General features: G+C 45.9%; 1 protein-coding gene across 5 annotated transcripts in view; it reads left to right on the top strand.

Moving 5' to 3' along the window:
- SVIL (supervillin) overlaps positions 1-1393 on the top strand; it is a 233216-nt gene extending 231823 nt beyond the window's left edge. For all 5 annotated transcript variants that reach the window (XM_055147550.1, XM_055147547.1, XM_055147549.1 and 2 more), the window contains one exon: positions 397-1393. In XM_055147550.1, the coding sequence (XP_055003525.1) occupies positions 397-483 (87 nt within the window). In that variant the 3' untranslated portion in view covers positions 484-1393. The remainder of the gene's footprint in view (positions 1-396) is intronic.
- The last annotated feature ends 11580 nt before the right edge of the window (positions 1394-12973 follow it).

Raw genomic sequence — 12973 nt, 5'->3', positions numbered from 1 at the left:
ATCATGAGCATGAGTCCCTGTGCCTGTATACTCAGCACTCCTCCCCCTGGCTGTGCTCAGGGCTAACTCCTGGTGGGCTCAATGAACCATATGGGAAGCTAGGGATTGAACCCAGGTCGGCTGTATGAAAGGCAAGGGCCTTGCTCACTGTATTATCTCTCTGGCCCCAGAAAAGTTTGAAAATTGAAAGAAAATTTTTTAAAAAGGTGGGGATGGTGTGGTTTGGGCTACACGTGGTGGTGCTCAGGGGCTACTCCCAGTCTGTGTGTGAGGGTGACTTCTGGCAGTGTTTGGGGGACCGTGCAATGCTAGGGATCAAACCAGTGGTGACTATGCAAGGCGCCCACCTTAGCCTCTGTCCCATGCTCTCCCCCACCTCTCTCCCCATTCCTGCAGTTTGCACTAGAGATGACAAGGGAGGAATACAGCGCCCTGCCCTCCTGGAAGCAGGTGAACCTGAAGAAAGCCAAAGGTCTGTTCTGAGCATCCCACGCTGCTGGAACCTCGCCTGTCAATTTCCAGACCACTGGGCCAGGAAAGTGGGTTTTTTTTTTTGGACTGGTACATATATATATATATATATATTAAATAAATAACTTCTTTAATCAGAGTTTTCAAAATTTGAAGTTCTTAGCCCTACTGCTTGTCCTAGAGTTGTGTATTTTGTAAATGTTGGCAAGAACTCTTTGGAAACTCTCTTTCCACCATCCAGCAGGTAATGTGAATGGATATCCTTCTGTGCACTTAAGCAGCTGTTCCTTGCAGCGAAGATCCCACTGCCCTCCGGATCCAGCTAAGCCACGCCTATTTTTTTTAAGCAGTTCTCTTTATAAAGTGTTATTTTGATAGTTTGTGGATTCTAAAATATATATATTTATATAAACACCATATAAATCAAATATGTATTTAACAAATGCAAAATATGTATTCATTCACTTTTAAGAGGTTTTTTTTTTTTGGTGTCAAATACTATTAAAAGGTAGACAGAGTTGTTTCTGGGGAATTTGCACTGCCCCAAGTTGTAGCCTCACACACGCAATGAAGTGTCGCCTGCCATGTGAGGTCGCGCCCTTGGCCTCTGAACTGCTTCCGGTGCTACAACCTATAGAGAATGTCCACTTCTTGGCACGGGCTCTGAGGACTCTGCGACCCCCACCTTCATATCTCCCCCAAATGTATAGTGCCTTGTTTTTATGTACAGTTTATATACAGAACAATTTGCTCTGCAATTTTTTGATGATGGTTTGGAACCTTATCTATAATTTTACTCCGAAATAGTCGAACTAAAAAACATCTCAATTTCTGATACTTGTTGTAAACATTAAACCTGTCCTTTTGCCATATAGGACTCCAAAATAAAAGCTTCCAAATAAACACAATTTATTGATTGGTCCTCATTGTGTTCTGAGCTTGTTCCTTGTCTGAAGCATATTGTTCCTGGGGCTGCTTCATCAAGCCTTGAGTTTCTTCGACACTTCATTTCATCCGATTGTTTGTTGCCCCAATACAAATGGCCCTCAGAAAAAAACACTTTCTCAACTGGAAATAACCTGTCGGTGCCTTCCTCCAACTGGCGATGCCACAAGTCAGAGCTGGGCGTGACAGAGAAGGAAAAGGTGGGTTAGGGGAAGGATGTGCTGCGGCGCGAAGGAAGGAGCAGTGGGCCAGCAGGTGGCGCTGTTGCTCATCACTAGAATCGAGGAGGCGTTGCAAGAAGCAACTGGCCAGGCTTTGCAGCCTGGGGGTGGGATAAGAAATTGTCCCTCAAATCCACCCTCTCCAACACCTGAGTGACACCGTATCCACAGTGCAAAGAACCTGAATCCTGGGCCGGAACAATAGTGCAGAGGGTAGGGCGTATGCTTGCATGCGGGTTTGATGCTTGGCATCCTATATGGTCCACCGAGCACCGGCAGGAATGATTCCTGAGTGCAGAGCCAGAAGTAACCCCTGAGCATTGCTAGGTGTGAGCTCTACACACCACCACCCCTCCCTCCCGTGACAAAATTAAAAAAAAAAAAACACCTGAATCCAGTGGCCCTGGGGGTTCAGTTTGTACCCTGCTACCTCTGTTCAATCTGTCACTGCCCAGGGATGCACGAATGTTCTAGAAGCAGATACAGGACGCAGAGACCAAAATGCAGTGATGGAAACTGAGAGAGACCATGCAATGACATGAGGCCACCCAAGGATCTGTAAGACACAGAAAGACTTGCTTATGCGGATCCCTCCCTTGTATGCATACTTGGAGTTTGGGGTGGGCGATGCTTTTGTGTTTGGGGGTTTCATTCAAATAAATGCCCCCCACCCTACCAGACTTTCTGTATAGAACAAAAGAGCTTTCTTAGAATCAATTAATTAACATCAAGGTAGCTCTCTGCAGATGAAAAGCACGAAATTCTATTTACTAACTATTAAGTTAGCTCCACTTGGGGATGATTCATAAGCATCTCTCCAGCTTGCTGAATAACCAGAGAAAATGGTATGATTGGGGAAAAGATTTTTAAATTTGGGGTCTCATAGATTGTTTTTTCTCTTTGTCAGGACTGTGAGGGAGAAGTTTACAGTTAGCATTCCAATTCCTCCCTGTCTCCCTGGAAGAAAACAAGGCCCTTTGCCACTCAGCCTGGTGAACTAGGACCTCCAGCCCCTCTGCCCCGGTGCCCAGGGAAGGAAGGCATGTGTGGAAGCCCAGAGGCCTCCCCTTCCTGAGCTCCAAGCTGGACCACTCTCCAGGCTCCATTTCCTGCCTGTCACATTGCCCATTCTACTCTCCTGTGGCAAGGACTCACAAAAAAAAAAAAAATCAGGTCTGGTGGAGACAGCCACATAATAAGAATGACATGGAACCACTCCAGACTTGGAGCTGATGGAAGAGGCATTTCCAGTTGCCTTGAAGCACTGGGACCCAGCTTAGCTTTGCGTTGGCTTACAGTTGCATAAACCAGCCTCTAAAAGCAAGAAAAACATATTTTTCTCAATAGTGTGTTCTGCTGCTCTGTGTTAAGCACTTGTTATAGCACCACATATTAAATGCACATTAGCATGGACAGATACTGTCTTGTACTTGCTGGTGAAGCCTCCTGAGGGGGCCTCCAGGAAGCAGGCTCCAGGGCAGGGTTAGCCATGTCCAGCGTTTGCTGGAAGGGATGTTGGGGTAAGAGGAAAGACAGGAGCGGGAGGAGGAGGCAGAACCTGCAAAGGATGTTAGGAATTCCTCGCCCTGGAAGGGGACGGCCTAGATGAAGGAGCTGGGAGAAAGCAGGGGAGGCCAGCCTAGGGCGGATATCGCCCTTCTAAGCAAAATTGTCGAGCCCTGGGACTTACTGGGTCAACAGCTGGACCTGATCTTGACGTGAAACCTGCACTGGGATAAGCAGGCGCCACGCCCAGAAGCTGCCAGCAACAAGCACTCCTTGAAGATTCCTTGAAGGGTTCTGATCCCTACTTCCCCATCACAGCGTGTGCTAGAGATTTACTGCAATCATTAAATGATGACAAACCAACAGGATGGCAAAGTTCATTTCGGGGATCTGGTAAAAAATATAGCTCTGCTCAAGAACATGTGTGTTTTTGTGTCAATCTAGAGGGGAGACCGTGGGAGCAGGGGAGTGAGCTAATAACATCTCAAACGTATATTCAAACCTGGTTCCTATCTTCCTAAATTCTTTTTTCTTTCTTTCTTTCTTTCTTTCTTTCTTTCTTTCTTTCTTTCTTTCTTTCTTTCTTTCTTTCTTTCTTTCTTTCTTTCTTTCTTTCTTTCTATCTTTCTTTCTTTCTTTCTTTCTTTCTTTTTTTAGCTTTTTTGGGTGGGCTGGAGCGATAGCGCAGTGGGTAGGTAGGGCATTCACCTTGCATGCAGCTGACCCAGGTTCGGTTCCTTCACCCCTCTGGGAGAGCCTGGCAAGCTACCATGAGTATCTTGCCCGAGTATCTTGCCCGCACAGCAGAGCCTGGCAAGCTACCCATAGCATAGTCGATATGCCAAAAATAGTAACAACAAGTCTCACAATGGAGACCTTACTGGTGCCCCCTGGAACAAATTGATGAGCAACAGGATGACAGTGATACAGCTTTTTTTGGTCACATCTGGCCATGCACAGGGGTTACTTCTGGCTCTTCACTCAGGAATTACTCCTGGAGGTGCTCGGGGGACCATAAAGGATGCTAGGAATAGAACCATGGTCCACCGTGTGCAAGGCAAATGCCCTACCTGCTGTGCTATCGCTCCAGCCCCCATCCTCCTAAATTCTTAACATAACCAAGAACTTCCCATGTAGTCCAAGTGTGGGAGGGACACACACACACCCTTAGCGCGTGTGACTAGTCTTTGCCACCAAAAATAATTTGCATCTCTAATGGGAAAACTTTTTTTTTCATTTCCTGTATGTTAATATGTTCTCTTAGAATCTGGGTTCTGATAATAACTAGCAAGCTCTAAGAAGCAACAACATTCCCCTGGAGAGACAGTTGCCACAGACAGCTTACTCAGCTGTGCCCCAAAGGTCTGAGGTAGGAAATTGTCTTTGTACCTCACTTCCAATATTTGTTTTGGTTTTTATAGGGGCCACACTCAGCATTGTTCAGGGGCCACTCAACAGAGTTCAACCTGGATTGTTTAAGACCACCAGAATTACACCCCGTGGTGCTCACATTTCAAACTTAGGATGTGGGGTGGACTTGGAACCCACAGCCTTGCTCGTGCATGGCTTATGTCCCACCACTTATGCTATCTCCCTAATGCCCACATTCAGGTTAATTGATTCTTCTTTGGAGATTTTTCATCCTGGTGGAGCAGAAATGGACAAAGTCGTTCTTCGAACCATCAACAAGCACCAAATCCTACATATGGTCTGTTTTTCCTTATTCTAACATACCTATAAAGATGTTTATTAAATTTGTATGCTAAAATGAACTGCAATAGGGAAAATGATGATATACTATCAAATAGGGAAATTATGACAATACGCTGTCATATAAATTATGTGAATGTGATCCCTCCCTCTCAGTATCTTCTTTTACCTAATAATTTGGACCATGGACAGTGAGTAATTGAAACCACTATGAAGTAATCCATGGATAAGGGAACCTAAAATATAAGCAGGCTATTTAAATATTTAGTGACAAGAACTGCTACAAGTGACCCTATAAGTGAGGCAGTTAACTCAGACCCAGGAGTACGGGTGCCTTCTTCTCAGACCCCAGAAGAGACCTCTCTGTCTCTCTCTGTCTCTTTGTCTCTCTCTTTCTCTGTTTCTCTCTGTCTCTGTGTCTCTGTGTCTGTGTCTGTCTGTCTGTCTGTCTCTCTCTCTCTCTCTGAAAAATCCTAAGGGAGATTGAGCTCCCCAGTAGACCAGAAGATGGGACAGAATTGAGGGGCATCAGAGAAATCCAGCTGAGACTTGAGGGTGGGAGGCCCCATGCCATGCCAGAAGGACAAGATGTGGAGGCTGTCAAGTACAACAGGTAAAACAATGAACTTGCTTAAGGGCCATGCTCAGTGTTAAGATCAGCTGCTGAAGCACTTAACACAAGAAAGAATTTGACATCTTTTATCTAAACTACTCTAGTTGAAATGTGGAAATTAGGTGGGAGGGATTAAGTCTGGAATTAGGCAAATGGGTCATGAGGATGTGGTTGTAATCTGGGTAGGAAGTGATGGGGAGACTCAGTCACATGACCAGGTCACATGGGGCATGGACTGACCTGGTTTGCTATTCTACAAGTTTACCCTCTAAAAAACTTGTTAGTAGAATAAAAAGGGCCAGGCCAAAAAAGAAACAACTAAGTGAATTTTTTTGTTGAAATATTGAATGGAATCAAAGTAAAGTGAAAGTAAAGTGAAATTTACCAGTTACACATGTGGGGTGGGGGGCTGGGGAGGTGGGGGGAAGGGAAAAATAAAGAAAGAAAGAAAAAAATTAAAATTAAAAAAAAAGTGAAAAAAAAAGAAACAACTAGGTGTCCATATCCTGGGGTGCTTGGGGTCTCCATCTATGTGTAACCAGGGAATCAGTTTTCAGGCATCCAGGCTCAAAACCAACCAATCCATTCCTTCCTTCCATAAATATTTATTCCATCACCTGCTATTCCCAGTCAAAACCCCTAAGATACAGAGATGGACAAGACCAGTGTTCTTAGGGGTCTTGCAAAAAAAAATAAATAAGGGACTGATCAAAATGGAATATGAAGAGGATGGCTGTCAAGATCATGTGAGCCCTTCCAGAAGCAGAGGGTTCTGGAAGGAAAGGAAGACATTTGGGTTTGACTGTCTGCAGAGAGCCAGTCAGCTGAGATGATGTGGTGGAACTTACATTTATATATGCTCCCTCTGGCTAGGAAGTCCAGTGCAGGTAGATCCAGGATGGTCCTGGTTAGTGCCCTTGTCTAGACCAATTTTTTCCAGTGTTTCTTTTCACATAAGACGTGTCCTGGTTCCAGTGACAGATCACAATGTCCCCCTCTTCCCTAACTCTACCTGCAGTAAAAAGGCATGGGGGTATCATCGCAGGAGCTGGGGAGTTGGTCAGGAGTGAACGCTGAGAAGAAGAAAAGCCATGATGGGGCCCAGGTGGTGGCTGAGACCAAGGACACGGGTGCCCTGGCAAGGGGGAGAGAGTGATTGAGACAGAAGACGGGAAGGAGACGGGTTCCGGCCAATCATTAGTGAAATCTCTCCCTTCTGTCCAGCCGCCTCCACTCCATAAACCTTCCCTGATCTGCTCCATCACTATCATTTCTAGGCCCCTCCCAGTTCAAGTCTCTTCATCTCGTGTTTAGATGCACAACCTCCCCTCCCTTCCCATGAGTATTTATCATCCCCTAGATGGTGGGACACAAACACCAATCCCTCAGAGCAGACCCTGAGCCTGGCACCAACCTCCTCCCCACATTGAAATCAACAGTCTTCCATCCCACCTGGAATGCCCCGCCATTCTTTCTACTTCTTTCCGTTCTTGGGGTACTTGGGTCTTCTGGTTGGGGATCCCCTTCTGCAATTTCCAGCAGCTACAACTCTCCTTCACCTCTTAGGACTCTGATCTGACACCCCTTCAATTGAATTTTTTTCTTCTTGCCTGTCAGTCCCTTCCCTAAGACTCAGATCTTTGCCTCATCTCTTTATGGCCCCTACATAGTTAATCTTGTAAAATTATTATGTGGTATCCTACCCCCTAGTGTATAAGCTTGTTCTGATCCTCATCCCTGCAGAAAGTCTGGCACATCACAAATACCTCAATTCTGAGCAGCCTATACGAGGTGAAGAGGTTTTCATTGCTTGTGCTGGTTTGGCCCCAGTGGGTTTGTCCCCTGACTCCACAATCATGGAGCTAAGGAACTGTCCTTAGTTCATGGTTCCTCACTCAGAACTAAGGGCAAGAGCTACACACAGTAGAATGACCCAGACCTGGCCCAAGGTTAACCCTGACACAGGGACTGGACTGGTGGTGGTAGAGGGAGTTCAAGCCTCAAAGTGAAGGTCACTATTTCTAAAATATGACTGAAGCAACTCACATACTTGGTTTCTATTCTTATCTACAAAGCAAAGGCAATAATAGAACTTGACCAGGGGATCTTGGTAGATTCCCTGTAAATTTCTTTGCCAGGAACTTTTTCACAACATAATTAATTGGCTATAACACAATTGTGCTGTAAGATAAATGACCATATGTTATCAACTGAGATGTCCTCCAATTATTTATATGATATAAATTATCCTCCATGATGTCTTCTGCAATGAGTAGATGTGTAAAGTTTTATCACAGGGGATGATAACAACTAAAATATCCACTTCATAGAGAACACAAGCTAAAGATTTACAGAGATGTCAGACAAGACTTGAAGCCAGACCACATTACATCCTCTGTTATAAAGTGATACCTTTTTTCAAATCCTTCCTAAGAGTCATCCTTCTCATGCACGCTATCAGAAAGTCTACAAAGCTGGCAGATCTCAAAGAGGTAGCTAGTAATTCAAAACAATAATTACAGAGTGCTAGTCTAAGGAATTCAACATTAGCATCTGAATCCTGATTGATGTACTCTTTATTTATTTATTTATTTATTTATTTATTTATTGGCTTTGGGGGTCACACCTGGGCGTTATTCAGGAGCTATTCCTGGCTCTGCACTCAGGAATTGCTCCTAGTGGTGTTCGGAGGACCATAGGGGATGATGGGGATCAAACCCGGGTTGGCCATGTTCAGGCAAATGCCCTCCCCACTGTACTATGGCACCAGTCCCTGATGTACTCTTTAAAGGTGTGTGATTTTTCTCTTGTCACTGCAAAGTTCCCTTATGGTAGTGAAGGCACCCAAGTAGTCATATACTGGTGAAAGCCGAGTATGAAGAAGCTTTCGGCAAAATATGTAAGCCAAAGCTTCTAGAACACACTGCCCGAGGGTGCTGGGAGGATGAAAGGTGACCGTTCCCAGTGGGTGTCTCCACGAAACTCTGCTCTCTAAATGTACTCATCAGATAGGAATGATGGCAGTTGGAAGTCAGAAGAAAAAACAGATGTTGGTGGGCCTTGATAATTTTATTAATGATTATAAATGTTCAGTGAGAGCTCTCAAACTAGAGCGGAAGGAGGGAAGCCCACTGCGAGAAATTGTGAAGAACCAGCTCCTCTCACAAGCAATCAATTGAGAAACTTCAAGGTTCTCACATCATTGGTTCAGTCATTCCAGGTCTGGGGGGTCCCTATTAGATAATTTCACAAAATAAAACTAAACAAACCAGGTTGTTGGGGGTGGGGGGGAATGGGGAAGACCTTATTTCAACTTCCAAAAATGTGAAGTCTCAGAATTTCTTCCAATTATACAAAACGGTAAGTGTGGCATGATATAAAACAAAATGTGCACTGTTCTCAAAAGCATGCTTGCAAAGGTGTAATGTCCAGGAAAATATTCCTAAGGTGAAATGAGAAAAGTAGGTCACCAAAACTTTATGTAAATGAACATAATTATGTGTAAAGCATGCACACAAAGAAGCGTGTAGAATCTACCAAAACGTTAATGTTGGGTTATCTCTAAGTGATGAGATAATGGACAGTTTGGAGTTTCCTTTGTGACAGTTTCTAAAATGAGAATGAGCTATTTTTCTCATCAGAAAGAAACCTCTCGCTACTTTCAAAGACGTTTGATAACTGGCAGTTCTAATCCAGAGCGAATCTGAAGCTCCGTATTTGTGCAAAAGCAGCGGCTGAGACAGCTAGTCTGCGTCCCCTGGAGGCCTCCGGTTCTCCTCCCTGGACCTGAGCACTGTCGTGGGGAAACCTAACTGCTCTCACCATGAGGGAAGGCAGGTGGCCACATCAGGTGTGATGCTGAAGCCTCACTCCGGTCTCTGATGAGCTCAAGGGAGCCTCCTGGGTAAGACCACTTGACTCACAGAGGACGGACCCCGTGCTCCACTTGGCAACACTTTAGCAACTAATGCCGGCACACAGTAGGGCTCTGCGCTGCTTGTCTGGCTGTGGCCCTGCTCACTGCCCGTCAGCCCAGGGCCACTGGGGGCAGGCCCGGGGCTTCACAGAGAGCAGCAGCTCCTTCTAAGACTGCAGAACCAAGAGCTCCATGAGCTTGATGCCGTGAGCGTGGCTCCATGCTGACTCCCTCCCTCCCTCAGCGGGAATCGGAGCGGGAACACGCCTTCCGGTCTGGAAAGCACCTGCAGACCAGGCACTGGAATAGCAGTTCAGAGTCTCCACTTGGCCATGGAATGAGCAGCAGGGTGCACATTCGCCTTCAGTTACCCATCCTGCGCAGGGCTCGTCTTTCTTACTGAGCTGCACATCAGCTGGTAAGAACTCAAAGTCACATTGCTGGGGGCACGGGAGACACCCCTCCCAGACTCTGCCCAACCCAGTTTAATCAGAGCAGTTGAGCCAGTACAACCCGGGCCCAAGGCCAGAGACGCTTCCTGGTTGTGTAACTGGGAAAAGCACCCACTCCCCCCGGAGGGCTGATCTCTCTGTTTATGAAATGAGATGCATATTGGCACCTACAGCCCAGGGTGCTATGGGGAAAAAATTCAATAAAACATGTGCATGGAGTGTGTGATTTTATGCATGCACTCATGCATGTGCAGACACACTTGCACACACATCGAGCTCTTCTCTCCACTCTGGACTCTTGTGGACTTGAGGGGATTCAAAGAGTTAAACCACATCCCTACCCTGGTGAGGTCAAACTATGCCCCAGAAACAGTTAAACAGCTAAGGCTTGGGTGATTGAATACAAGAGTAACTGGCAGAAGCTAAGCTATTTATAATAGTGTTGGAAGCAACCCAAATGCCCAGCAATCCTGTAATGACTCAGCAACCCTTGAAAGCGGGTGAATTTGACAGCTCTCTGCAGAGCCATTGGGACAGGCAGGCAGAGGGCCCAGGGCCATATATGGAAATGAGACTCCATCTAAGCATTTCCAGGAGGAAGAGGAGGGAAGGTATTTGCACATCGGGGTCATGGTCCTGGAAGCAGATATAAAGCTCCTCTGGGGTGTCTGTGGGACAGCTTTGAGGAATGGAAGAGTTTAAATATGTATCTGTTTTTCCTGCAGTAACTGCCTGAGGTTTAACAAAACACTGCTAGAAGGAGGTGTTGGAGGCCATCAGCAGAGGAAGTGAGGGCTAGAGGAAGACTGGGGAAGATTTTCCAGAAAGAATATTGTTTGAGACAACGTGGAGAGATCTGTGCGTTTGACTCTAGGGGAGAGTTGCCCCAATGGGACAATTTGGGTTTCCCTCCCCCACAAAACTCTTAGGCCCAAGAGAGTGAGAAAAGTACAGTTAAGGTATGTTAGAGAAGGGGTATGAGAGGGCACCCACATGCTAGAGGTAAGTTTTCTCCTCAAGAGAGCATCAGAGGGGGCAGGAGCGATAGCACAGCGGGTAGGGCGTTTGCCTTGCACGCGGCCGACCCGGGTTCTAATCCCAGCATCCCATATGGTCCCCTGAGCACCGCCAGGGGTAATTCCTGAGTGAAGAGCCAGGAGTAACCCCTGTGCATCGCCGGGTGTGACCCAAAAACCAAAAAAAAAAAAAGAGAGAGAGAGAGAGCATCAGAGCGTGGCCCTGCCAGTGGATGGGGACTTACTACCACGTTCTCATCCAAGTTGTGCTGAGACATCTAACCAGGCAGGAGGAAGCTTCTGAGAGAGTGTCTTAGGGCCAAGAGTTCACACAGGACTCTCAGTTTGCATCAGGAAGGGACACAGGAACCCCTGAATAAGATCCCAGCAACATCAGACAGAGAACTTGAAAAGAACTGAGGAAATTCACCTTCATCTTGCCAGACCTGCAAAGATGGCTGATGACATCTCACACAACTACAAATTGAAAATATCTTCAGTATTTCTGCTCCATTGTCTTTTTGATTTAGTCTTTGGGGCAAGTCATTTGGCTGTTGTTTGGGTGTAACTGGGCTCCAGGGATCATATCTGGAGTGAGACTTTTGCCCTCAACCCCCACAATGAGAACTAAGGGAACCGGAGCTGACATCAGCACCTGACACTTGAATCCTGCCTCTGCTGAAAACTCTCTCTCTGACCGGAAGCAAGTCTTCAAACCTCAATGAGCCCACTGGCACAAAGACATGTTGTACCCCAACTGCACAGGATGCTCTGACCTGAGACCTTGCTGACCTCATCCCATGGAATTCTTCAGCTTTTCTTTTCTTTTTTTTAAATTTTTTTTAAAAAAATCCCCTATGATAGAATAAACAGATAAAATTAAATAAAAATATGTTTCCAGGGGGCTGCAGCAATTAGCACAGCAGGTAGGGCATTTGCCTTGCACGTGGCCAACCTGGGTTTGATTCCCAGGATCCCATATGGTCCCCTGAGCACCACCAGGAGTAATTCCTGAGTGCAGAGCTAGGAGTAACCCCTGTGCATCGCTGGGTGTGACCCAGAAAGAAAATAAATGTGTTTCCAGGGCTGGAGAGATACAATTGGTAGGTCATTCACCTTGCATGTGGCTGACTTGGTTTCAATCTCTGACAACCCAATGGTCCCCTAAGAACTGCCAGAAGTTATTCCTGAGTGTGAAGCCAGGAGTAACTCCTGAGCATTTCCAGGTGTGGCTGCAGAAAGAAAGAAAGAAAGAAAGAAAGAAAGAAAGAAAGAAAGAAAGAAAGAAAGAAAGAAAGAAAGAAAGAAAGAAAGAAAGAAAGAAAGAAGAGAGAGAGAGAGAGAGAGAGAGAGAGAGAGAGAGAGGGAGGGAGGGAGGGAGGGAGGGAGGGAGGGAGGAACAAAGGAAGGAATGAAGAAGGAAGGAAGGAAGGAAGGAAGGAAGGAAGGAAGGAAGGAAGGAAGGAAGGAAGGAAGGAAGGAAGGAAGGAAGGAAGGAAGGAAGGAAGGAAGGAAGGAAGGAAGGAAGGAAGGAAGGAAATGCATTCTGAGTTCTATGAGATATTCTTGAAAATTACCCCAGAAATCCTGGTTTGTCAGTTTGTTGATCAGAAGGAAGGAAATGTGTTCCTCAGTTCTATGAGATATTCTTGAAAATTATCCCAAAAATCCTGGTTTGCCAGTTTGTTGATCAGAAGCCCAGGGTTTATGACTGATCTCTGAAGTGAGGGCAGTTGGGTGACCATGAGCCAGAAATCTGTGGGGTCTGATCTGGATAGCTGAAATGAGTTGTTAAAAATCATAAAACTGGTTATTGGCACTGGAAAATACAGCATCTCAACCCCCTTGTAAGTTTTCAAAGTGAGTAGAACCCCAAGCAGTGAGAGAGACACATGTGCATTACCAAAGAGAAATCCTCAGCCAGGGCCTCAGGAACCTTCCTGAGGTCAGACATAGTCAAGCCCATCATTCCCTTTAGAGCTAAGGTCTCTGCCACACTCTGGGGGTGTAACAGGTCAGAACGCTTGAGGACTTTTTTTTGCCTAGAACTTTAATCCCTGATTTATCTATATTGTAGGTTCTCTAATTGATCCCAGATTATGTACACGTTGTGCAGTTATTTC

Source organism: Sorex araneus, chromosome 9 (assembly GCF_027595985.1).
Source record: "Sorex araneus isolate mSorAra2 chromosome 9, mSorAra2.pri, whole genome shotgun sequence".
NCBI classification, from domain to species: Eukaryota; Metazoa; Chordata; class Mammalia; order Eulipotyphla; family Soricidae; genus Sorex; species Sorex araneus.
The sequence above is the reverse complement of the archived record's forward strand: the minus strand, read 5'-3'. Positions and strand labels throughout refer to the sequence as shown.